Raw genomic sequence first — 27,010 nt, forward strand, 5'->3', positions numbered from 1 at the left:
ACAGCTGCCAAAGTCTGGCCAATGTGGCCTATTCAACCTTTAGAGACTGAAGGGATTTGAAAGGAGATGCTGATGACTCCCTGAAGATCCTGAATAGGGATGAGAGACCTCAGAATGGCCCTGATACGGATTGCCTCTCCTTTGCCTCCTTGAATTAACTGTACAAAAATAAAATAGTCATTCAAGACATAATAACAACAACTTTCACAATACAAATTAATAAAATAACTGGTCATAAGTGTTACAAAATTTCAGTGTCATAACATATGATAACCTGTTTTTTAACCTCATACTGACTCGTCCTGTGAGTTACTTTCGATTTTATTTTTAAATTCACCTTTCAGTCAAAATTAACATGTATTTAATTTAAAAAAATAATTACTGGTGTTATTCACTGTCAATATATAAAAATACAGTTAAACTGACATTATTGCATTTAAATATCTTAATGTACTTTATATAAAGAACATCAATGTGCCTTTGATGCACAAAAAGTCCCCTTCTTTTAATTCACCTGTGCACTTTGGCGCTATGTTTTCAGACACTTTCAGTCAGGTAGACACGCTCAAAATCTGATGGCTCGAGGAGCTGATGCAATGTTCACCATTTCATTTATTCACCCTGTTGAGGGTTTTCCAAATCAAGGCTGGGTACTCTATCATCAATATGAATAATAGGACCTGACCAGTAAATCTGTCTTTAATGGCTTATTGCAGTATACTGAATGTTGGCCAACAAGGGACAACAATCTCTATTAGAGTAAGTCCAAACTAGGTCTGAGAATATCTTTAAAACATTAAAAAACCTGTGACCAAGTGTGGGTTACATAATAAATATTAGGCAAAATGCAATGCAGCATCTAAAATGCACACTTTTGTCTGAGGTTTATTCTTTTAACAGAAGTTTGCAGACTCTCTTCATTAGGCTTTATTGGTTGAGACATGAGTAGATATTGATGTGGAAGAGCTGATGATAGCTAAGGGAACACTTACATGCATCTCCGGAGCACAGCGACCGAGCAAGTCAATAAGAGCTGAGTAGAAGGTCATGATGGCGTGCCCCATGTGAATGACATCATCATCGCTGTCTTGGACAACATCTCTATTACAGGACACAATCATAACAATCAAAAGCCTGCAATGACCTGATATTATCTATCACGGATTATCAACATATATTACTGGTGGCCTCTACAGATAGAAGCTAATGTGTACAGATTCTTTTGTTGCTTGTTACAGTTACTTCCACTGATTCTGGATTTACAATATTTCTAAGTCCATTTTAAATATTTTTTTTTTAAATTATGTGACTGCATATATCTGATACTGACAGCGCTCTGTTGGAATGATAATTGGTACAAGGGCCATCCATAGAAGGGTCTTCAGAGATCTTGATGGCTTCTTCCATGGCTGCTAAGAGACCATTTCCCCCATCACCTCGCAGCGCAGGGCCAAAACACTCAGGTCGACGAATCAATAGCCTCAACACCACATAAGCATTCTCCTCGACACTCTCACCTGTGACCAATCAACGCACAGCTTTGATTTTTATTCTTCAATATCTGCCATAACAATAAATATATTAACAAAGACTCTCACAAAGAAAACTGATCAATTTAAACAGCTAGAGGATAAAAATGTTATATATCTTCTGTAGAGTGATATAAAACAATATACTGCACAACTCAAGTGCTGCACAGAGACGAGGTTAAGCTGTAAATACTGAGGAGCACTTGGTACAGAAAGCCATTGCCATTTGGCTGAACTGTCAACAGCCTCAAGGGCAATTTGAACAGATGACTTTTGGGCACCGCTTCAGACTAAGGAAAATCAATAGCAGAGTGAATTACCTCTAGTGCAAATACTGCAGCTTAATTAGGAGCGTGACATGTTGCAGCCTCTTGTTCCTTTTTAAATTAGCATTTTGCTCCTATCAACACTGTGTTTTAAGTTTCAGAAGCAATAAATGACCTGCATGCTCTGCAAATGAAATGTATATAAGAATTAAATGTATATTATACAGTATACTCTATTAGTATTAATTAAGCTTGCACTTTTTTTATTAAATTGGCAAGCTAAAAATTTTCGTGTGACAGATCAAATACCATAATCGAGCCAGCCAAATGTATGTAACGACTCACGTGTAACTTGCAAATATCAGGGTGACCTTTTAGTCCATGTTTTCATATTTTAAAAAAAATACAGTATGAACAAATATACTAAAAATGAAAACTTAAATCTTTAATTTACCATTGCAGAAGACAGCAAAACGTAGAAAATCCAGATAACGCTCGCCCTCCACAGGGTTCCACCCTATATCGCAATAACCTTTTGCCACTAGCATTGGACAGCTCTGGAGACCACAGCCAGCAAGGCACAGAACCACCTGGAAAAAAGATAAGATTTATCAGCAATAAGTACTTATTTGCTCAAGCTGAATCTCTTTCTTAACATTATAGCTTTCTTAGAAACTGAACTTTAATATTATAAATATATTTATTATATTTAAGCTCCACTGTCTATATATAGTGCTGCATTTCCCCTGCACCTTGAATCATATTTATTAATTATACATTATTATTGACATGAAGGAAGCCAGTATACTGTCTACAGAATGACTAATGGACTGTAACATTTCTGGTCAATACAGAGTTACCTTCTCCAGGTCTGATTCCCTCAGTGATAAGGCCAATTCATTATTATCCATAACTGAAGCTGCAGCCACATCCAGAGGAGTGGATCCACGCATGGACGGTGAAGCTTTGCAAAAACAAAAAAACATAAAACAACTGAAACATGGGCTCAAACTCTCCATAATGCCAGGCTATTAGTATAAGGGCAAAACACAATAATGTATATCGGTGTAGTTTACTTCTATATATTTTCAGTAAACTACAATCAAAAATGTTTCAAGTTTGGTCTTTACAAAAGACCAGTGAGATTATATAGCAGAGAAACTGACATTTACCTAGCCCGACACTGCTGTTTTCCAATAAGTAGCTGAGGTGGTCAAACAAGGCTCCCTGATTGTGTCGGCTGATACGGCAAAAATAGCACAGGAATCGACAGCAGCTGGCAACCATCTTAGGAAAGGTAATCTCCTAGAAATAGTAAATTAAAACAAGCACACAGAGAAAGCAAACTGTAAAGGGGCAGACGCTGAGTGATTAGACTGAATCATGCAAATTAGCCACAAGAGAAATTAATTTGAACTCCAACCTTTAAACTAAAAATAAACATCTAAACTTTGATTTCATGTTTTTCCTCCACATTATTTCTATACATTTGAGCTATTTTCTCACCTTTATTTGCCCTTCTCCAAGAACATTGACCATCACCTCCATCACAGTCTCATGCATCGACAATGCCCTCATTAGGTTTGGATGTTGGTAGAAAACTTTATTATTCATGATATCTCTGTAGATGTTACCAAAAATGTAAGAAAACTTGTGGCACCACATGGTAATGGAAACTTGGACACTAATAAATTATACAAGAGCAACTAATCATTCTTACCCTAGTCGTCTGATCATCAACCTCTCTTCCTCTTTCCCCATGCGAACACTGAGGAGGGAGCGGATTTGGCCCAAGGAGGACAAGAGTGCCATGGTGTCCTCCAGTGACGACTGCTTGATGGTATAAGCTTTGAATAAGGGTCCTTCCATTAGGCCCCTGAGGCCCTGATACTGGCGGTGCAGCAATGAGAAGATAGCACTGACTAGTTCAGGGTCCTCAATCTCACTTTCTTGAGCCCAGTGCACCATTGTTTCAGAGATCATCTTTTTGAGGGACTCTGAAAGAGTAACACCAGGTGAGAAGCAGAGATAAAAGGACAGGCTCGAAATCCTATTATCTGTGTTTAAATGACAAATTGATTAATTGATGTGTGTGATATAGCAACACATTGGAAATGTCATTTATTAGGTAATAACAATTTTGTTATTATGTCACTTACAGTAAATATTGCATTGCCAGTGTTGGGGTACTGTGATAGTTTTACTTTGTCATGTTTTGTCATGTTTTTACTTGAGTTCTAAAGATTCATCAGTTATATGCATAGTGGACAGACACGCTTGCACTGCAATCAGGGGACTTCAGTTCACGTGCAGGAGAGAAAAGCAGTGGCGCAGTCTACAACTTATTAGAAGTGGAAAAATGAACACTTCTTTCATTTGTTGTGCACTAAAGGACAAAAACCCGTGGGTAAAGTGCAAACTGTATCTCGGTTATAAACACCTGCTGATAACACAATTCTTTGCAAGCATCTGCAAAGATAACACAAAGCTAGAGCAGAACCCAGACTCATGTTTAGGCAGAGTGTAAACCAGCCTCAGCCAAACATCCAGAGCTTGATCTAAACAAAAGCAGCGATGAACGATCAGCGTTGTAGAACTGTAGGCTTTATTTCTAGCTGGGAATGTTTGTAACCAATTTAAAATCTGCTAAAACCAGACTGCTCCCAGGGTTCAAGTTTCCACATCATAGGGTCTCTTCCTGTCTCCCTGGCTTAATTCCTTTGAGCCTGTTTACCTCCTGCTACCAATGGCTATTCTGTTACTGGGCAGCATTATGAATGAAGCAGTTTAATCTCTAAGATTTTGTGGTTGTGGTAATGGTTAATGGCCTTTCTGATGCAGCTTATGTTAAATTACAAGCCAAATGGTCAAACTTATGAACCTTCCTTTTCTTTGATGTTTGACATTTTTGTAGAGACAAACCCTATTTGATGTAAACTTTGCTTTGAGACTTAACGTAGTCTAACATCAATCAATGACTCAATCAACAGCTTATAATAGTTTTTCGTGACTTTCTTCAGGTTAGTTTTTTTTTCTCTATTGTGTTTAAACTGGATGTGCTATAGACCTAGAAAGTGCATTTCTTGATGGCAAGCTACCCTTTCTATTTAATTCAACTAGAACTGACAACATTGTGGTAGAAAACACGATAGATATTTCCAGATTGCTGTGATGATGATTATGAAGAGGTCTTACGAAGCTGGTTTTCAACTTTGCTATCAGCTATGTATTCATACTTAAACATCATAAACACTTGAGGTTTATATAGTTAAATGGTAATTATGTGACAATGCCACAAACACGCCACATTACAGGGTAAAACAGGTGTAATTTAAGTTATGTGTCAAATTACTTTCTACAGGAAGCAACTGAGCAATAAGTTACTTATCACTTAAGTTATATGCAACACATTCATTCTATGCGTAATGACATCAAAACTAGGCATGGCCTAATATAACATCTCCTTCACCAACATTATGTTTGTATGGTTTGTTAGTAACCAAAAACATGCTGCGTGATCACAGGTGCAGTTAAATAAAATGACTTATAAAGGTGATAAAATGCAACAGGACAGCAAAATGTGCAAAGTAAGAAAAAACAACTTGTATTCACTGGGGCTATGTGAAGAACACCCGTCTATATCCATTGATGACTTATTACTGCCAAAGACTCTCGCCACAAGACAGAGAAGTCGTTCTTTTAGAGACATCTCTGCATCCTCTTCATCCTCTGAGGTGCTGGCCAAATCAATGCCTGTAGAATGACAACAGCATAAAATGGGATTTAATCAGTGCTTTCTTGGAGCGTTTTTATAATTCCCTAGCTCAATAAAAATTCAATCAGTCAAAGATAAGCTGTGTTCCAACCACAGTGTGTCTCGAGAAGGTGATGGAAGTCTTGAAGAAGCTCCTGGATTTCCACTGGACACGGAGAGTTCTCCTGCTGCGCATCTTCTCTGAAGGTCAGCAGCATATTGATCTTTAGTCAGGTGAGAGATTACAATATTTATAGACAATCAGCAAGTGTGTGTTACATGCTTTCTTCAGAGTTACAGCTACATTACATAAACCAATGCAAAACAAATGCTATAACTTTATCCTTTTAGTTAGTATTCATATCGTGCAACCTGCTCCTGTGGTGGTAACCGGAACTCCTTTGTCTTGCGAGCAGTGAGGGCAGCAGACATGTTGAGCGCCTGCATGACCTGGTTGTAGCGAAACCGCTGGTTCTCCTGCAGCTGGCCAACAAAGCTGTCGGAGAAAGCAATCACAGCTTCTACCCTGTGGCGAACCTGGCAGTCACACAGGTAGGACAGCAAGTGGCAGAGCTAGAAAAAGAAATAAAGCAGTCCTTCATGGCTAATTTTAAACATACTTAAAGGATTCAAACAACACAGCACATGAAGCTAATCCCGAGTGACCCACAGAGAAGAAAGAGCATTATCAAAAAAAACATTTTTTTGCAGATTGGTTCACCTCAAGTTTGACAGCTTCTGGAAGCTTCATTTGAAGAAGTCCTTGTTTAACAGTGTAACTTTCTTCAGTGATCACTCCTTTCTGCTCTTCTTCATCATCACTAGTTTCTTCTTCCAACTTCCCTATGGGTGTTCCAGGCCTTGCAAATGCACCTTGCTCCATGAGTCTAAGAATCTTCCCTAAGTCTTCATCCCTACACACCCCCATAACCAAGAGGCTGTAGAAAAGTCTTAATAAAGGAACAAGCAAAAGTTCGAAATTGCCTCCTGCAGGATCCCTTACATCCTGACCCACAGCCCAAACTGCAGCAGTCAGCATCTCCACGGTAAGATTCTTTAAAACGTCCAGAGGGATTTCTGGGCTGTCTTTGCAGGCTATTTCCAGTGCACTAGCTCCTTCTATGCAATCGCTTCTGATAAAGCAAGGAGTTGAAAAATGCATCTGAGGTTTAAGGGATGTGCTACAGCTAGCACTTGGTATTCCCTCTGGAGGTTGTCTATCCCCACCATTAATAGGACTGGGATAAAGGGTGATTTCTCTGGTTTGGTCAGTCATAGGAACTATGTATTCATGGTTCATCATAAGACAGGCTGTGGTGTAGCTGCTGAGGAAAACCTTGAGGACAAAAACAATAAAATGTATTCAGATATTCTCCAAAGACCAGGACGTACTTATTCTTTTGTCAGTTAATGTTATCTAACCTCCAACAAGCAGTCACCTGAAAAAGCAGCTGATAAAATGCAGACCGGAGCAGGCCAGGGAGGTAGGGATCCTGAATAGCATAAAGAATCTGCGACTGGTCCACATGACTGCAGAGGGCATGGCAAACTCTGGTGTTGCCAAGAGCACATAAAGAGCAGTAGAGCAGGAGGGTATTGTTGTGAAAGGTCAAGAGGTCATCAAGCTCCGACAGTTCCAAAATGTCAACACACCTACATGAATAGCATCAAAAAGCAAATGCAACTTCACTGTTATTAACCCTAAATCTAATTAAAGCTTTTGCACCAACATCATTTGGAACAAAATTTCTTTATTTTCTTGAAAATATTTCTTTGTTCTTAAATCTGTAAAAGATCAAATCCTGTCTTCTTAACCTGTTTTCATCAGGAATGTGAAGGATCATGGCTTGTAAGGGCTCACGGCATTGAATTCTCCAGCCGTGACATTCATCTGGTTGATCAACCAACACTTTCAGTGCTCTGTCTGGTACTCTAGTCCATGAAGCAGGCCTCAGCCACTGGACCTGAACCCTAGGAGGACACTGAGGAGTGACATTCCTTGACTGGCTCCGAAGCAAACCTGAGGACAGTGGCATCACATTCTGGATTCGAGAAGAAGACAAATAAAGGAAATTATGTCATACATGATACTTTTAGGATGGTATGAAAAACAAACTGAAGTTCAGGCTAACATCTTGCGTTGTAATTTATTACTCTTCAAATTTGTCCACAAAATAAGCAAAACCTGCTTAAAAAAATAAAAAGTATCTTAGCCAGGTTTAATAATGAAAGTTGAATTACCTTGATGCGTCCCAGTTCAAACTGAAACATGTTTTTGGTGGTGGGTTTGACAAAAACAGCAGGAAAGAGCTTTGTACTTGCCTCCACCTGATTTGCAGGGAAACAGTTTATGCTCAGTTTAATAATGCAGTCCAACAACTTGCCTGTTACTGACATTATAACATTAGCAGCCCCACCCATATGGAAAAGATATATATAAATCTTATAAAGTTTGTATCTGTCTTGTGTGAAACTTGTATGAAAAGCATACAAGAGTTAAAACACATATAAGATCCCTTGAAGGATTATATAATGAAACTTGTATGTTTTGGATGCTTACTAAAAAAAAAATATGAAAGTAATGAGAAAGTGGCCACTTTCATGAGTAAATCATATATGTTTTTACTATTTCTTTTCCATATGGGCAAGTTCAGTCCCAAGTGTTACATACATAGTAGGGCTGTGCGATATGACCAAAATCTCATGTCCCGACAACGATATATATATCACAAAAATGTTACATTTTCTGTAAATTCTGTAAATCTCGGGCAACTCGATATGCGTGAAGTCTTTTTTTCTAGCTAGTCGTTTACCTGGAGTCAAGTGTTTTGACCAATGCATGAAACTACATTTTTAGACATTTTCTTTGTGAGTATTTACACGGCGTGCTGCAGGGAAAAGCCTGTTCTAACGTTTGAGTCTAAGGTTTATTTTTTAGCACCTGACAGCTCTTTTTTGCTTCTCATCTGTAAACATTCTGCGTACTCTTTCACGTGATTCAGTTTATTTTGAAAAATCTCAACAGGATCTTCAGCTTTATTGTGAAAGGTTTATGTGGAAAATAAACAAGCAGACGGCGGAGCCACGCGATGGTTTTACCGTCGTTGTTGCTAACAACAACGCATAAAAACAGTCGCTTGTCCGTCCGTAGTGTGCTTATTTTAATTATAAGAGAAAGAGAGAACTTTAAGAAATTACAGTGACCATCAAAATGATGAAAAAATATTGCCGTAAACAGGTTATTTTGCGAAATCACGAAACAAACTATAGAGTAATATGAAATGATAGACGTTTTGATATCGTCATCCGATATATATCGTTATATCGAACAGTATGAGACATAATGCATAAAACTTAAATTTATTAAAGTAAAAAATACATTAAAAAAAGCACACAGTTTGTTGTGTGACCTACTTGGTAGAAAGTGGCCATCTCCACTCCACTGGAGGTAAATGTAAGCAGACCAGTGGTTGTGTCAATCAAACAGCCAATTTCCAATCCTGTGCTTCTCCGACTCTGAGACAGGCCTGTTGCCTCTCCAGCACAAACCATATAGCATTTAGACCGCTTTACACTATGTAGACAGAGGGGTATTGTCTGTTTAATGGAAATTTACAGCACACTGCAATATAACACCTCTGCAGTAAATATAGTAATTACAGCAGATGAAGGATAATTATGAAAAAAACCCCAACTCTATTCAGTCAAAATTCAAAATTCTTGATACAGTCACCTAAAATACTAAATAAAACTGTTTTGTTGTTCACCAACCTTTCCTGGACTTTGCCACTGTCATCTCCAAGGGTGACAGTCACAGTGTGGACATTGTCAGTGTTAAATGTCATGTCATGCTGATGAAAGTCAGAGGTCACCCAGCCTACCCACACATTGAATGGCTCCTGGCCTGGAAGAACCCGCACTGAGTAGTAATACTGAAACAGAAAGGTTAGTTGGTGTCACTGTTTGGTATTTGCATCTTGCATTCAACAGTTTTATTGCGGCAGGTAATTATACGTGCTGGCAAAGAAGTGAAGCACACTGCATTACAATTAGTTTTGTATTGTGTATTTTCACATGATGACGAGAAGATAAAGCCTTACTCTGGAGCTCTGGATAAGGTGATCATAGTTATCCTTGTCGACTACAACGTCTTCGAGGAGCCGTGCAGATGAGTTACTGCTGACTAAGCCTGGTTTGGTCTTCTTCAGCATAAACCTTACAGACAAAGAAACGCAAATTAATTTCAGCAAAGCACAGTTATTGTGTTATTTTGCATTCAATTTTAAAGGAGATGGACCCTCATTCCATACTTTCTTCATTTTCCTTTCTCTACCACCTACCGCTGTTTCAGTCTTGATGTTTTGTCGTTACTATGATCTTTATAGTTGAGCTCATCTCTTGAACCAGCATAGCTGTGGGCTGACTTCATCAGCACCTCAAAGTCAGAGTCCACCTCCTCCTGCTCTTTCCTTTCTAAAAGGACAACAGGCATTAATTACAGCAGGGCCCCTGGGAGCTTAAGCAGGCTCATCAAGGTCATAATGGCAGAATATCAATAGCATAGACAGTGGATAATCTGGATAGCTGCAGCTATGCAAGTCACCCACACTAACTGTTTCTCCCAGTAGCCTAATAATAATAACAACAGATCTTGATTCAGGTCTAGAGATATTTGCTTGTTGAAATTATGTCTTAGTTATTTTATTTAAAATCCACTGTGATGTTAACAGAGGTAAAACTGCAACAATTGCGTCTTAATCCAGCAAATTGTGCATCTTTTTTTTTTTTTTACAACTTTATTTATAGTTTTCCAACAAAACAGTCCAGAATTTCTTACAAAAGTTGCGAACCCTACCCCCCACCCCCATCCAGGTGGCATCCCCACAACCAGGAAGCACAATACACACAACACAAAAAAAAAAAAAAAAAAAAAAAAAGGAGAAACACTCAAACCAATCTGTGACAGTCATTATAGCACCAACAGCCGGACCCCGGCACATGAGAGAAGAAACAAAGAAGAAAAAGGGAATAAAGAAATCCCAACAGTCAAAGTACGGGCATTGAGGAGACTATGGACAGCAGTCCGAGAAGAGAGCAAGAGCATAAATTACCAACAAGTAAAGAACAATAAATCAGGCAAAAGACAGACTCTTGACATGAGTTATGAACCGTGACCAGGTTTTGTCATATTTACTCTCCAAGCCGCGCACGGTATACCTAATTTTTTCCAGAGCTAATCCCAACATCACCTCTCTAATCCAATGGACGTAGGAAGGAGGGTTCGACGCCTTCCAGCTCAGCAGTATCAGACGGCGGGCATGCAACGAGGCAAAGGCTATTGCGTTTTTGTGGAGGGGAGAGAGTCTCAGCTCTTCCCGAGGTACACCGAAGATAGCTATCAAAGAGTCAGGCCGCAGTGTTTCACCCGATATAGCTGACAGTGATTGAAAAATTGATGTCCAGAAACCATACAGGGAGGGACATGACCAAAACATGTGCCCCAAAGAAACAGGAGAGTAATCACATCTAGGACAATTCGGTGCAACATCAGGGTACAGTTTAGACAGTCTGTCATTAGAATAGTGGAGCCTGTGGACGACCTTAAATTGAATCAGGCCATGTCTAATACAGAGAGAAGACGTATGTATACGCTGTATGGCTTTCTTCCAGATGTCTTCTGACATGAGTTCTCCAACCTCCCCTTCCCACGCCGCCTTAGGTTTGTCCCATGCTTGTTGAAATTATGTCAAACTAAACAGAGCTTTAATGTGGTCCGATGTAACATGTTCTCAAAAAAAGATTTCAAACTTGAACATACTGTATATAACATCAATAAACCTGAGCTTGGAGAGAGAGCACTGGAGGCCACAGGAAGCACCCCCCCTGGTGGGCTTCTGAGGACAGCAGCACATCCGACAGACATGCTGAGGCGATAATAGCCCATCTCACTTTCTCCACCATGGTGCGGTTGCATACACTGGGAGACCCTCAGGCTGGATAAGGAATCTGCTGAGCCACTGACTCTTGTAACCTTGAAAAAGATTTGAGCAAGGTTTTCAGGATCAGTGTTAACTGATCACCACTACTAGCAACTCTAGGTCATCAAGGTCTGTAGATGGGTGAAGGAAACCTTGTATATATGGTAAGTTTAACTGTAAATAGTGATCATCAGGTAGTATGGAGGTAAACTGCGGCTGTTTCCAACTCATCCACAGAGCTGGGTCTCTGGCCATGTTGATGGCAAAAGGTCTATACCCCTCCTGCAGGCCACACACAGTAAAGTATTGCAAAGAGCCTACTTGGCGTCCCAGATTCAGCCTCCCCACCTGGTTCACCCCAACACTAACCACAGGTAATAGGCCTGGAAGACACGGGAAGTGGCAATATAGTTTTCCGATATTAGACTTTTAAATAAAGGTATAGTAAAGCTATATCAAAATGCAGCAGAAAGTATAAAGCCAAAAACTTTTACAGACCATCTCTAATATCAAAGTCCTTGGCAGTCAGCTCCGATCCTCTGTCATTAAACAGCAGCTCTCCATTGAGCGTAACCATCATGGTGCATTCATCCATGTCCACCAAGCAACCCACCACATCACCTCTCAGCCATGGACGTCCCAGGGGCTCGCCGCCCTGATGGTACCACTGAGCCTGAAAGCAACATTGAGTTAGAAGGAAAGAGACAAGTGCAAAAAGCCAAAGGCAAAAAAAAAAAACAACCCAGAAGAGCCAATACAAGACATGTCATAAAGTATATTTTGCATGAGGTTACTGCTATCTATTTGAAGAGTTATCTAAAAACTCTACATTTTTTTAATAATCCATATACCACATGTTAGTACCAAAATATGATACGTATGGAAAACAAATCACTAAAAATTGGAACTGTTTGATCTTAATTAATCATATCAACACAGCTTTGGAGTAACTGAGACCTTCTGTGTTGGTCAACCAACAATATGAGGTCAGGAGTCACTGCAAGGATATGCAACTAACGTGACACAATATGCAGACATTAGAAGGTCCAAAAAAAGTAACTAATGTTTCAGTTTCTTTCAATAGATACTTGTCTGTGCCTACATATCTCCTTCTGTCTGCTCTCTAAAACGTCACCTAGTCTCAGTTATAGTTATATAGCAAGAAAAAACAGTTAATTAAAGTTTATTAGTTAAGTAAATTCAAAAAAGATGAAAATAAATAAATATGCATTAACAAAGCCATTATAATTTGGGCCGATTCCCATTCAGCTACTGTAATGGTCAGTAGTCAAAGTAAGAAATGTCAAATTTAATTATATCTCACCTCAAATCCATCAAAGACATATGCTTGGTCATCTGAGCCAAGCTCTTTATCTGGGGTACAGCCTGGTCGGGCCCAGCCCACTCTCATATTCCCTGCTGTCAGTATTTCATATTCAAAATACCACTTCCCCTGGGTCACAGCATATGATTTATCTGGTCTGAACACTCTGCATTTCTCAGCAGAGAAGAAACATGGCTTTGATAATGTAGCTGTAAAGCCAAGAAACAGGAAACATATTGTTATTTGCCATAAACGTATTTCCAAAAAAGTTGGAATGCTGGATACAATGTAAGAGACAGCAGAAAATCCCCACTAATCATCAAAACCCTACATCTACACATATGTCTAAATAAATAAACATGTAATAAAAATATATTTGTCATGTTTAACATTCATTAGATTATTTTCTACATAAATATGTGCTAAAGATTATTTGCAAATCCTAGCAATCTAGGTTTATTTACATTTTCTACAACGCCCCAAGTTTCGTTTTTGGGAAAAGCGTTGTAGAACAAAATCCCTCTGGGAAAACAATGGTGACAAATACTGCAGTATGATTAATATACAAATAAACCTTTGTTTACTACTTTGTTAATATATCGCAGTTGAACTTACACCGATTACCTTACATATGATGTGCACTAAGCTACAGTTTTATAACAGATCTTTGAAACATACTGTGTTCCTGGTTTAGGGGCTCCAGGCTGTAGCCGTATGCCAGCAGGGTACAGACAGCCTCTCTGACACTCTCTCTTCCCACTCTCCGAGTTCTTTCATCAAGAAGGCTGTAGGGCAGAAGGTAAGGGCTCTGCTTTGCTTTTATATCCTAAAAGTACAGACGCAAGGAGCAAGAAGGGCAACTATGTTTGACGCTATACAATTATCTCATGGTATAACCTTTTGCTCCTATATGAATATCTATATAAAGTATATTATAACTATTTTAACACTCTGGAAAAAGTACTTTTGTGTAAAATGAAACAAACTGAAGTAATCCAGCACAGAACATAAACCTGTTGCGCTCCATAAGTCCATCCCTGTTTGATTCTCTCTCTGGCCCATACGTTGTGTTCATTCTCCGCCAGCAAGTTAACTGCTTCCTCGTGGTCTGAGCTCAGAGACACCTGGCTCAGGTCTACTGGAGCAGGCCTGTAGCCAGTCATCTGCTCATACCTAAGACAGAAAACAAAGCAAAAAAGACAGAGATGTGACAGGATCACAGTTACAGTTCCTGAATGTTAAACAGTATTTTTGTATCATTCCTGTATAAAATACTTTCAACTGCCTTGAGTAAACAAAATGCTCACTTTTTCCTTCCTGGCCTACACCCTGCTTGAACCGCACGAAACAAATAAAGCAGAACATCAATAAACGTTAAAGAAATATAAATAATAAATAAATAAACAAAATTGCATTTAAAAAGTGGGGGAAGAAAAATTCTCAGAGAATTTAAAGGAGCCAACATATGACTAAAGGCTGCAAAGGACAAATACACACTTCAAACATCTTGAGTTAGCGTTTGAAAAGAGTGTGTTCAGTAGGCGGTGGTTTGTGATGTTCATTGTGCTGTTGTACTGTTTTATCGCAGTTAAACTATTCTTTGACATAAGCTGTAAGTTTTAAAAAGAATTTGTTTGCAAGGATGGCTCAAAGAAGAGTGTTGAAATTGAAGTGAGATGTTCTCCTAGTGCAAGCATACGAGATCAAATGAATATGAACTGCAGTTGTGTATCCTCTCTTTATTGTAGCCTCATAAAATGAGTTACCATTACCACCATAAGATGGTCCTTATCTTTTTCTGCTACTTTAATTTAGACATGATGCAACTCACAGCTGAACCAGACTAAATTAAATCAAACATGATATTACATTATGCTTGGATAGGCTCCAGCAACCCCATGACCCTAAACTGGATAAGCAGATAAGAAAAAGGATATATGCATAAATCTTGCATAGTGGATTTTTGTTTTTTTAGTGGATTTTCACTTACTTGACAGGAAGTCTCATGTATTTCATGTGTTTCTCAGCATGATCATCCATCAATCCGATGTGGAAACCAAGTGCCAGCAGGGTCCTCCAATGAAGAATAAAACTTTGAAAATTCACTACTGCAGCAGACACTACTTACTAATTACTAAATATTAGATTTGAAAAGCACAAGGTCTGTCACAATCTTTTTTTTTTTATAAAAATCGTTCCAATAAATAAATAAAAATTAAATGAAAATAATAATCAAGCACACTGGGTTTTTATTATTATTATTATTATCATCCATCCACTCGCTTCCGCTTATCCTTTTCAGGGTCGCGGGGGGTGCTGGAGCCTATCCCAGCTGTCATAGGGCGAAAGGCGGGGTACACCCTGGACCGGTCGCCAGTCTGTCACAGGGCTAACACACAGAGACAGACAACCATTCGCGCTCACACTCACTCCCACATTCACACCTAGTGGCAATTTGGATTAATCGATTAACCTATCCCCACAAACTGGACGTCTTTGGATGGTGGGACGAAGCCAGAGTACCCAGAGGGAACCCACACAAACACAGGGAGAACATGCAAACTCCACACAGAAAGACCCTGGCCTGACGGTGGAATTGAACTCAGGACCTTCTTGCTGTGCGGCAACAGTGCTAACCACCGTGCTGCATCATTATTATTATTATTATTGTATGAAACAGAACAGAGCTCACCTGAGTGTGTCCTGTGCCATCTGAAGGTTCTGGTTTCTCTCATGCTCTGGCAACTTGGAGAACTCCACCAGACAAGGATCATGTCTCTTACCTTCATCCCTCACCTGTTTGAGAGAGACGTTATTTTGCAAGGCAAGCAAAAACCATGTGGATTTCTTAAAAAGTAATCATAATGATGATTCATTAGAGTGTCATTGAGACTCATTTCCTTACGTTTTGCTTCAAAGGAGTCTTTCTTTGGAAACAAATTAGCTAACAGCATTACAGTCTTTGTACCTGACCATTTTAACAGAAATGTTCTTTTTTTGCTTGCTTGTTTAAGACACTTCAAACTGACCGATGATTTATTCAACCATAAGAAAGCACCAAACTCAAAAGATAAACCAGTGTTGTGGCAACACATAACAGAAAGCTGAGCAATTTTAAATTGAAATTTTAGATACTTTGTTACTAGCAGCCGGTCACAAAAACACATCATTTGCTCAGATTTCTTTAGCTGACAAATGCCAAAGATAACACAGGCTGACAGGTATAAAATAGTATTTTCTGCACCAACAAGATGATTCCTAAAGAGCTATTAGTTGAAAATTTGGCATATCTAGGCATGATGTGCAATGTGCCCATAAATTGAGGAAACTGGACAAGTGAAGGGTCAAGAAAGATTGGCAAGCTTAAAAAAAAAAATCTACAGAAGATGTCATGTCCTTCAGGTGATCCATCTGCTGTTTGCTGAAGCCTCATCAGAAATGCTCTCAGCAGCTGTCAAGAAGCTATTGTTAAGGAAGGAAAATGTGGGGAAAAGCCCGAGGAATGCCAAATTGCACAAGAAATGGACAGAAAATCACTGACAGCAGGTTTTATGGAGTAATGAATCCAAATTTTGTTAGGATGCCACCACTCCTGCATGCACACAGCCCTGCCATAACAGAAGATCGCGATCAGAACATGGACCCAGCATCGTGGATGCCCTCCTTAACGGTGTCGTGGTGTGCTGCCTTCCAGGGTGTGCTGCCTTCCGCGCGGCCGGCCTCCGGACTTGCTCCGTCACGGTCGCTGGCTTCGCGGTCAGTGCTGTTTTTGATTTGTTATGTTTTGGACTTTTGTTCCCTGCGTTTTGGTTTCTGGCTCCTTGTGTTTCGTTTGTTTCGTTTGCTATTTGGTTCAAATAATCATCAGTGTATATATGGAGAAGGTACAACAGTAAGTGTGAAACTGTTACATTTTGGGTCTGCATTTCAGCTAGTGGTGTTAGGGATCTTGTGAAAACTGATGGAATTATGAACGCAGATGAGTGCCATCAGGTTTTGATCCACCATACAATACCATCTTTCAGCATGACAGTGATGCCAAACACACTCCCAGTGCAGTCATGGACTGGCCTCCCAGGAGCCTAGGCATCCGGCATCAATAATCATAGCCGAGAAAGGAACAAAAGGCAGCCAACATCCAAAGTAGAGCGTTGAATGTCCTTCAAGAAGCCTGGATAACTTTTCCTAAAGACTACTTAAAGTAATTACAAGAGAGCTTGCCAAACAGAATTTAGGCTGTGTTGAAGAATAAAGGTCGTCACACCAAATACTGATTTTCAAGCTTATTAAAACTTACTCTGTTTGCCTTACATACTTCACTCCATGGATATCTGTATGTTTCAATAAATCAGTGCATTTATTTTTCCTTTTCCTCTTTAAATATATGAAGAAATGAGGGGTGGATCAAGACTTTTATACAATACTGCATATCAGTTATGCAATTTTATAAAATTATACATTTTGTGTCTTTTCTTACTGGTCCATGTGTCCATCCGAGATCAATCTTGTCCATTACCCAGAGCTCGTGGATATTCTCAGCCATTTTTTCTCGAATGTCCTCAAGTTGTGGAGGTAATACCACCTGTAGGGTAAAAGTACTGCATAAGTAGCTAAACTACTCTGAGATGGTGTCATTTCTCTGAGCAAATGATTCTCTACAAATTAGTTATAAAGACTTTAAGTATACAAACATTTCATCTTTGTAAAACAAGATTTACCTTGCTGATATCTATTGTTGTCGGAGTGAAGGTAACTGGAGTGACAGGCACTAAGGGGCCAATAAGCTCTTGTTTCCCTTCACCATGATCCAAAATGTATTCCTGACACAGCTGTACCTTCAGTCTGACTTTTGGGAGAAGAGCTTCAGAGCAAGAAGCATAACCTGGAGGTGGCAGGAAGCGAAACTCTCCATGCCTTCCCCCAAACAGAAAACGAACTCTTGTTTTGTTTTCCAAGAAAAGAGGAAGAGAAAATTTATTGTTTTGTGGATTTCTTGAAAAAAAAAACATAAAAAAAAAAAACAACCCAAAAAAACAATAATAGTGTTGATACTAACTTTACTCCAGCAGAGAAGCTGACCACAGGATAAAGAAGTCCATTAGCATTGAAGTTCTCAAACATGCCCTGCACAGGTAGACCATTGACCCGGAATGAGATGCAGGGAATGCTGAGGTCAAGGCAGCAGCTAACGACATCATCATCTTTTAGTAGGTGAGGGAACAGGGAGCTGACTTTCCGGCTCACGCAGCCTAAGATTCAGGAGACACACTCATTAGTCTTCATATTTACATTTTTAATGTTTCTGTACAACTTAAAATGAGAATTCAAGTGCTTTGTGCTTTATTAAATGGAAACACTACAACTAAAGTCAAATCAAATGAATGTTTCATAAATGTAAAACATATTGTAAAGATTAAGGCACTTTAGGAACACGCCTCACAGCAAAGCCATTCCTGATAATTAGAAACATCAATGATAATCTACTGCTGTCCACACTAAATAAGAATAAAGTGCAACGAGCCAGAAAATGTTGACACGTTTCATGTTTTACACGAGATGTCTGTGCTGCACAAGCAAATCTTTATCAAAATACAGAGGTTTGTTTTTTGTTTTTATTTTTTTGATGAAGTGCAATCATCACTACTGAAAACTGAGATTGTAATTGCCTCCACTGCTCTCTCTCTTTTCTGTCCACGTTAAACTTGAAAGAAAAAAGTAATATGTTAATTGTTCTCTGTGGATAATTAAGTGACGCTCAGCAATTGCAGTCACAGCTTTTATTGCACTAACTACAGACATTTCAATTATTCTGAACAAGGAAATTAAAAATGATCTATTATAATGCATTTTGTGCTTTAATTGCCATGGTAATCCTCCCATGTGTAGCTTTTGTGGCACTAAAGTAATGTGCTAAGTTTTTCAAACTGACTTGTTATCATGTTTGTAACAGCTACAGACTCTGATATTTGTCTTTGGAGTATGTGGAGTTTACTCATCCTGTAAACTCTTGTGATCAGTGTTATACAATAATGTTAAACAGACCAAGCTGTTTATCAGCCGTTTGAGCTCATCCTCACCTGACCAGAGGTGAAGTCCATCAAAGCCATACGAGCAGAGGTCATCTCCCACTCCATTCCCCCCCCAGCCCTCGCCGCCTGTCGGCCTGGGCTGGTAGCCTTTCATGCAAGCCCAGCCGACACGCAGGTGTGTGGGCTCAGATGTGAGAAAGGGTTTGACGTGATCCACAACCAGCTCGTAGTACCACCTGCGATACTGGGATGAATCTTCTCCCATAGCTAGGAAGATGTTTGGCCTCATGCTGTTGTTGTAATATGCAGAGAAATGTGGCAAAAAAAGACAGAGAAATTTCAGTCAACTCATCTTTTAAGATTTTAGTGTATTTGGTGTGATCATAAATTAATTTTGAAATAATTTACAATGCATATGAGTAGTCTGCTCGCAAATAAAAGTGAAATTCATTCTGCGTTGATATGACAACTTAATTAGATACATGGTGCACCCATACAACTCATTTTTAAGCTGTGACACTCTTAATTAGCAAAGCTCAGTGTTTGAAACATTCAGGTAGTGGGCTTTTACTTTTAAGTGCTGCTGATAGTCTGTAATTACAAGTTAACTTGGAGAGAGTCCAACTTTGTGAACGTTAAGTTTGTGTCCACAGACTTCAGCATAACGTTGCTGTGTGCTCTCAGCCAGAAATTGTTTATGACATAAAACACTGTGTGAAATGTAAGTAAAAATAGGATGCAACGATATGCATGTGTCATAAACCCAGATTTTATTCACTATAGAGCATGGGAAACAAATGTTTAAACTGAGACATTTTACTATTTCATGAAAAATATTAGCTCATTTTGAATTTGATGGCAGCAAAACATGTCAGAAAGGTTGGTACGGGACAACAAAAGGCTGGAAAAGTAAACAAGACTTAAAAGAAACAGCTGAAGAAATATTTTGCAACTAATTAAGTTTGTTGGAAACAGGTAAGTAAAACGAGTGGGCATAAAAAGAGCATCAGTTTCTCAGTAGCCAAAAATTGTATCTACAAATTCTGGAACAATTTCAGAATAATGTTCTTCAAAATAAAATTGTGAAGATTTAGAATATCCCATCATCTACAGTACATAACATTATCAAAAGACTCTCTAAGCACAAAGAACAAAGCGAAAACTCAACATTGGATGGCTGTGCTCTTCAGCTGCATTGCACCATAACAGGCATAATTGTGACGTGGATATTTCAGCAAGACAACGCTAAGCCACATACTACATATGCTGCAGCAACACGGCACCATCACTGGAGAGATTTAGTCCTCGTTGAAACAAAAGTAAGTCTATCCAGGACTGCTGACCAGCTGGAATTGTACATGAAACAAGCATGGGACAACATTCCTCATCCAAAATATCCAGCATCTGGTCTCCTCAGGCCCCCCCTCAGATGTTTATTGACTATTGTTAAAAGAAGAGAAGGCGGTACTTAGTAGTAAACATATCCTTTTTTGATATGTTGATGTGTTGCCAACAAATTCAAAATGAACTTTTCTAAAACTGGTAAACCTTTCCAGTTTAAACATCTGAAATGTTTCCTGTGTTTTACTGTAAATAGAACCTAGAAAACATGCTCTATTGATCTGAGATTTCAAATCACTGCATTATGTTTTCATTAACAATTTACACAGTGTCCCAAGTTTTTTTTTTTTTAAATTAGGTTTGCAGTTCCAACAACTCCAAAGTTCAGCTGATTAAACTTTGGACTTAAATTTAGATTCATGTCAAAGCAGTAAATCCAGCAAATGAAATTTAATTATGAATGGGACTCCCAAGCACCCAGCCATTAAAAAAGCAGTGCACTGAAGTCAGTAAGCCACTTTTATTGTGTAAATAAAAACTTAATCAGCATTTGAAATACCAGCTAGTATACATGTTTTTAGTTTTACTCATAAAAGGCTGGATTGAGGCTAGATAAAATGCATGGAAAGAATAGATTAAAGGCAATAATGTAAAAAGAAGAGAGCATCTGGAAGAACTGTCACACTGTGGTAGGTGAGGGAGAGAAGAAAGAAAATTGATGAGATAAAGGAAATCAGAATGAAAGCAGATGTACTAATGAAGCATTTATTGGAACAAGAAGTGATAGAATGAGAAATTGCTTTAGGAGGAAAGGAGAGCTGGGGCATGGACTGAGCAGGTGTGAAGAATATGAAACAAAATAAGCTATAAAGCCTGAGGAATGAAATGGGCTGCTGATGGGGAAAAAAAAAAGCATGATAAAAGAAGGCAGCTGCTTACAGAGAAAGGGCAGATTGGGCAGAAAAAAACTTGCTCAAAGGAAAAGGGAAATGGAAACTGCCTACAAGATCAGATTGGCACAGCAGGTAAAAATATTGAGAGACAGAAGAAGAGCATGGACTATGATGAAACTGGCTAAAAAATGCCTCCGTTGAGTCATACCACCTCGGGCTTAAGGTAATCTTTCCAAACTCTCACGAGACGAGGGTGAGACAAAGACATCTAAGCTCTGACATCAACATTATTGTTCCGATCTATTCAGATGTAAAATAAAAAAAATGATGCAGCAATTGAAGAGATGACACTGGAGGAAAAAAGAAAGTATTTAATTAAATCCAAAAGAGAAAAAAAACAAAAAAAAAAACGAATGTCACGCTATAGAAAAATCTGAAATATTTCTAGTATCAAGGATGTGACATCTTTACAGATGAAAAACAAGAATATCAAGGCCCGTGGGAGCGCCACAGTTGACAAATAACACTCAGCTAAACAAATGCATGTGCGAGCATGAGAAGAGTCAGGGAAAGAAACCCCTATTGAGTTATTTGCCAAACATAAATACGGCCACCCTCCCATTATTTCATATTTATTTCACTTTAAAATAATGGAAAAATAAGTGCACTGATATATTAAAACATCTGCAAACATACATGGATATAAAGTATGCAAGGCAAAATGTTTGTATACTTCTAACGAGCTTGAATGTCAGCATTCTTCAGTGTAGCCTGAACTCTTTAATGCAACTTTCTTATAATTTCTTTACGTAGTCTTCAGGAACAGCTCTCCAGGCTTCTTAAAGGACATTCAAAGCCCTTCTTTGGATGCTGGATGCTTTTTGTTCTGTTCTCTGTTGAGGTGATCCCTCACTGTTTCAATAATGCCAAGGTCTGGGTTCTGGGGAGCCCAATCTATGATTGAAAGTGTTTCACAGTGGGTTTTTCTATCCAGGTGCTTTTGCAGGGTTAGGTTAAACAACTGGACTGAAAATGAATGAAAAAGCAGCCAATTTCCAAAGATATACTTTGAAAGACCTCCGGAAACCCTGGGGAGAAATTGCTGTATATTGCAAAATATAAAGAAATGAGGGGTGGCTTTAGACTTTTGCACAGAACCGTAAAAGCTACCTACTTAATATATTGTTCTTTGTGCTACTTTGCATCTGATTTTTATGTGTAGTAAAAAACAATAATCCAAAATCAGAGTTCTGTCTGAATGTAGAGAAATTCAGAAAACTTCAAAGTAAAAAGGATGAGTGGAATGGCAAAAACACAAAAACAAAAAGCGGTCCTGTTTGGAAACCAGATTATAAAATTACCTGGTGACCTGATTAACGAGACGTGTTTGGAGTAGCAAATCTCTGTCTGGCAGCAGACTGTCACAGATGAGGTTCTGATTGGACCGCACCGCCACACCATGGCACACACACAGAGAACAAAGCACCTCCAGCACCTGGAACACAACCTGTCAGCTCTTCATGTGGCAATAGCTCAATAAGCAAATGGAAATGATCCGACATCAGGAAACAGATTGGAAACTGTTATTATAGCTGTTAAAAGTGAAACACTATGTCTATGTTACTAGACTGGTGAGAAATGTGGAATTTGCTTAAGCCCCATAATGACAAATTCTGAGAGAAAATTAGGATAATAACAAAGGACTTTTTGTATTTATTTTTAATTAATGCAGACATGCCACTGTAGCCAAAAAGCTTAATAATGAAATTACTGGCCATTCGGCATCACTTATTATCCATGCACTTTACTTCAATCTTATTTTTATATTGAATACACACAAAAGCCTTCTACACACTACCCTGTGGTTGCATCCAAGCTTGTCCAGAAATGAGATGACAGACTGAATGTGTTGTTCCTTGATGGCATTGAGAGCTTCAGGGCTTTCCACAAGGACGCAGTGAAGAACTTCCAGGACTCCTGTAAATATAACTGCCCGTTATTGTGTGGATGATAACCTGCATTTACCTCTATGCTTCTATACTATTAGGTATAAATCCCAGACAACACACGATAACCAATGTCAAATATAATATAAATATATACTGTAAAATTTCAATCCACAATGGCTGATGAAGAAAACAAAGCAAATCCAACCAACCAGAAGAGGCCTCCTGCCGTTCTAGCCTGCTAATCAGCCAGTCCAGCGAACCCGAGAAATTAGCACAATTTGCACGGTTTCCCCGGAGCAGAGCAGCTTAAGAGGAAAAAAACAAAAAAAACAAAAAATATTAACAAAAATATTAACAGACGATAAGATAATAAGAGGAACCTTAACAGATTAGGAGATATTTGTGGTATCTTCAAAAAATAAGTATGGTGCCATCTATACTACTCTCACCCAACAGCTCATAGAAATGGTTGACGATGGTCTCCCACTCCTCTCCTGTGTCACTCTGAACAGCCTCAGCAAAATGAGAAGCACTACTATACTGGTGTAGACGGTCAATACAATCTAAGACCAAATCTATCACACCCTGAGAAGAAAGGGAGGCACAGTTAGGGAAGCGTGAGGCATAGCACATGTAGGACTCATTCACACTTATCGATTTACCTCTTTTTGAAACATGTTCTGTCGATTCTTTAGCGCCGCCATGCTGTTCTGTTTAGCTTCATGGCCTAGCCCCTCCAGTGGAGGCTGGAAATAGATGATCAGATCCTGCAGACTGCGTGTCACTGTCTCCACTGGCAGGCTGACAGAGGGGATATTTACCTCTTGGTTAAAACCATCAAGTTTCCTAAAGAAAAAAAAAAGTTTGTTTTTAGACTCTACCTACAAGTCTGCCAAATTGTCTTGTATTATAATTGCTGCTACTATCACCAGCCAAACTTGTTTTATTCTCGATCGATGGAGTAAAGACAGAAGGTGTTATACTAGCCTATGAATTTATTTTATTTTTTACAAATAAAAGACTCAAAATTTAAAAAGCCAAATGTGAGACAGACAGACAGTATCTGAGCCCCAAGTATTCTCATCCTCCAGATTTCTTGTAATTATGACATGGCAATTCAAAATTATCAGATAAGGTAAAAAACAGAGCAAAGCATTAGTTCCAGCAGCCCACAAAGTCAAGCTTAGCTGCAATCATTGCAGATCATCTGAGCTCAGTGTCAGCCCACATCAGCTGATACCCATCTACACAGCTAACTTGTTGTGTCATAGAGGGCATGCTATTTAAGCTTCTTGAATCTGCCCAGCTCCTTCCTTGACGCTGTATCTGAGTTGACTGCTTTGTTTAGTTCTGGAGGGTCTTGCTGCTGCTCTTCCCACCTCCAGCTTTTCATGTGCGCATACACGAGGGCGGGGAGGTCCTATCAGAGCCACAATGCCAAGACGATAACATCACTGGTCTTCTGATTGTATGTATATATCATAAACATATCTTCAAAGCGAATGCTGTAAACCCACGCTCAGTCGGACATGTAGTGTGACATTTAGCATTAAGCCAGCACTGCAGCTATAAAAAACTGTCGCTAAGTTATTCACAAATGACTGAAGGTCTTAATCCAGCATCCTGTACCTTACAAAGCGAGTGAAGAGGAGAACAGCACTCCGTATTAGTCTGGCAGTATGAGATTCTTCCCTCTGAGAACGAGACAGTGTCAGCCCGTCGTCCATATGCCCTTCACTGTGCAAAATTGCCTGAAAACACATCATTTGCAATTATATCCAACAGATTCTTTTGCCAGATTCTTTAGTCCAACACTGTTGGTTAACTGCCAGTTATTGTCTTATTATAGTAATACTGAGTATACAAGTTCACCTTTCGCTGAGCTCCACCCATATGGGACTTGGCATCAGCAGCTTGGTATGTTAGCCAGAGCCCAGAGGCTACATGTTGAAGAAAACAAATGGAATCTCCATATTTGATCTCTGGGATTCCCATCCCATCAACATCAGTCTTTGTGTTGGTGTCAAGCTTCTCCTAAACACAAAAAAAGGCATTAAATATTCTTATTTTTCTAACTTTTCTCTTTTAATAAACACAAAAAAACTCAAACAAATGACATTACAGTCTATATCTCTAAAGACTCAGAACACCACTGAAATGTCCAGTGTATTTCTCATATCCCCCCTCACCTTTGATGATCGAAAGCAGAAGGAGGTTGTATTGATGTCAGCTTTGTCCCGATCAACCAGCTGCAGACCTTTCTCCTCTGTGAGACCCAGGTATCTTCCAGTAGTAACGTGGCACAGTCTAAATGGCTGGCCCCAGCATGTATGCCTACCACTCCAACTGGAAAACATCAAGAGAGGAAACCAAGCACTCCACAACATTTAGTTATTCCTCATAACTGTCAAAATCCCTATTAGCATGCAGGGGACATGGGAAACTAAGTTCTGGGCCAATGACATCAAGTATGACTCTAGCAATTGTGCACACTCTTTCAGGCAAAAACAGAAATTCTGTGGCTGGTGGTGACCTGGTGCAATACGTACAACATTACCTGTCTTTAAACTGGTATTTTCTAGTAACAACATTAGAACTACAGAGCTCGAATAGAATAGCGCTTAAAAGCAACATATTTATTGATACTCAAAGTGAGCGGACGCCACATTCCCTGTACACTTACACAACTCGCAGAATCTCCAGCCTCCAGAGAGACCGGGCATGACCGGAGACTGATCCAAGCTCATAATGCATTATCCTAGATTAAGAAAACAGACATAGTCAGAGGAGTAAAGGACGTTTCTGCGAGCTGACTTGGGAGGAGACTGGTCTTTTCGACTAACCTTTGAAGCTCCTCTCCATGCTCTGTAGAGGGAACAGTCAGACATGCGTCACTATGGCTGTGGAGTAGCCGAAGTGTTTCACCCCCCTTCAGGTATCCTAGAGTCAGCAAGAAAAAAAAACATTTATTGCTTTGAAGTGGTTAGTAAAACATGCAACATTTCACAGAAGTAGCACAAAAGGTAATCTATATAACTGTAGTAAAAGCTCTAGCGACTGCTAACCTTAAGTTTGAATATTTGCAGCTTCTTTTTGACTGATCTTAAACAGAATTTTATAAAGAAACACAGACATCACATGTTATTTAACCCCTTCACACTAACATGTGGTCAAAGAGGTGAAGTGGTGAGTAAAACAGGCCTTGGGCTGCAAAACAATATATAACCATTAGGGAGACAGCAGGAACATTAGCACAAGCAAAAACACACACAGATACACGCACACACCACATAAGTGACCTTACATCCAGGGAAGACATCAGTGGTGATCGAGTCATTTCCATGCTATAGATAAATTCCCCTCCAGTCATGTGAAGAATTCTCTCCAGGAAAGAGGAATCTTATAACCCAAGACTTGCCACAAAAGAGAAGACTTCAAAAGGGCAAAAACAGAGGGTTCACCACAAGGTGCAAAACAAGTCTCGAGATCAGAAAGGGAAAAAAAGATTTGCCACAAACACCCAAAAACATTTAGAGCAATGCTTGACCACCATTATTTGGATAAGTGATCAACCTGAAGTATGACGAGGGGAAAAGGGAATGTAAAAGCTGGAGAAGAAACATACAATATCCTCATTAAAATTCTGTGAAGCCAGTGTTATGCATGGGCAAAAAAAGGCACCAAGACCAACTAACAAACAAAAAGTGTCTAAAATATAGACTGTTTTTTCTTTTTTTTTTTAATTTGCAAAAAACCTGAAAACAACAACAACAACACAGAAATCCAATTCTTCTGTCATCCCCATGGTTTCAGACTTGAGAAAGTATTAAAACTACACACTTGATTTATTATGGTTTTAATTTGTTGAATCTGCTCTCTGAAATTCTGAGCCTGTGTATGAAAATGGTTAATGTTAAAATTAAAGCTGAAAGTACATATTCATTTTA

General features: G+C 39.1%; 1 protein-coding gene across 1 annotated transcript in view; it reads right to left on the bottom strand.

Moving 5' to 3' along the window:
* Positions 1 to 27,010, bottom strand: part of ryr2b (ryanodine receptor 2b (cardiac)) — an 86,636-nt gene that overhangs the window by 45,463 nt on the left and 14,163 nt on the right. The window contains exons 9-50 of the mRNA XM_080288036.1: positions 25,907 to 26,003; positions 25,747 to 25,821; positions 25,253 to 25,409; positions 24,936 to 25,097; positions 24,693 to 24,814; positions 23,726 to 23,909; positions 23,513 to 23,648; positions 23,273 to 23,368; positions 22,973 to 23,091; positions 22,476 to 22,609; positions 18,929 to 19,170; positions 17,908 to 18,100; positions 17,570 to 17,789; positions 17,329 to 17,433; positions 15,544 to 15,647; positions 14,842 to 14,925; positions 13,865 to 14,024; positions 13,530 to 13,677; positions 12,852 to 13,060; positions 12,026 to 12,200; positions 11,703 to 11,910; position 11,643; positions 11,388 to 11,580; positions 9,890 to 10,022; positions 9,650 to 9,764; positions 9,321 to 9,481; positions 8,964 to 9,123; positions 7,791 to 7,877; positions 7,365 to 7,591; positions 6,989 to 7,202; positions 6,271 to 6,885; positions 5,922 to 6,122; positions 5,662 to 5,773; positions 5,408 to 5,548; positions 3,516 to 3,792; positions 3,302 to 3,416; positions 2,968 to 3,100; positions 2,656 to 2,759; positions 2,250 to 2,385; positions 1,331 to 1,517; positions 993 to 1,101; positions 38 to 158 (exon numbers count right to left, since the gene is read on the bottom strand). Of these exons, the coding sequence (XP_080144162.1) occupies positions 38 to 158; positions 993 to 1,101; positions 1,331 to 1,517; positions 2,250 to 2,385; positions 2,656 to 2,759; positions 2,968 to 3,100; positions 3,302 to 3,416; positions 3,516 to 3,792; positions 5,408 to 5,548; positions 5,662 to 5,773; positions 5,922 to 6,122; positions 6,271 to 6,885; positions 6,989 to 7,202; positions 7,365 to 7,591; positions 7,791 to 7,877; positions 8,964 to 9,123; positions 9,321 to 9,481; positions 9,650 to 9,764; positions 9,890 to 10,022; positions 11,388 to 11,580; position 11,643; positions 11,703 to 11,910; positions 12,026 to 12,200; positions 12,852 to 13,060; positions 13,530 to 13,677; positions 13,865 to 14,024; positions 14,842 to 14,925; positions 15,544 to 15,647; positions 17,329 to 17,433; positions 17,570 to 17,789; positions 17,908 to 18,100; positions 18,929 to 19,170; positions 22,476 to 22,609; positions 22,973 to 23,091; positions 23,273 to 23,368; positions 23,513 to 23,648; positions 23,726 to 23,909; positions 24,693 to 24,814; positions 24,936 to 25,097; positions 25,253 to 25,409; positions 25,747 to 25,821; positions 25,907 to 26,003 (6,672 nt within the window). The remainder of the gene's footprint in view (positions 1 to 37; positions 159 to 992; positions 1,102 to 1,330; positions 1,518 to 2,249; positions 2,386 to 2,655; positions 2,760 to 2,967; positions 3,101 to 3,301; positions 3,417 to 3,515; positions 3,793 to 5,407; positions 5,549 to 5,661; positions 5,774 to 5,921; positions 6,123 to 6,270; positions 6,886 to 6,988; positions 7,203 to 7,364; positions 7,592 to 7,790; positions 7,878 to 8,963; positions 9,124 to 9,320; positions 9,482 to 9,649; positions 9,765 to 9,889; positions 10,023 to 11,387; positions 11,581 to 11,642; positions 11,644 to 11,702; positions 11,911 to 12,025; positions 12,201 to 12,851; positions 13,061 to 13,529; positions 13,678 to 13,864; positions 14,025 to 14,841; positions 14,926 to 15,543; positions 15,648 to 17,328; positions 17,434 to 17,569; positions 17,790 to 17,907; positions 18,101 to 18,928; positions 19,171 to 22,475; positions 22,610 to 22,972; positions 23,092 to 23,272; positions 23,369 to 23,512; positions 23,649 to 23,725; positions 23,910 to 24,692; positions 24,815 to 24,935; positions 25,098 to 25,252; positions 25,410 to 25,746; positions 25,822 to 25,906; positions 26,004 to 27,010) is intronic.

This window comes from Astatotilapia calliptera, chromosome 13 (genome assembly GCF_964374335.1).
Source record: "Astatotilapia calliptera chromosome 13, fAstCal68.1, whole genome shotgun sequence".
NCBI lineage: Eukaryota > Metazoa > Chordata > Actinopteri > Cichliformes > Cichlidae > Astatotilapia > Astatotilapia calliptera.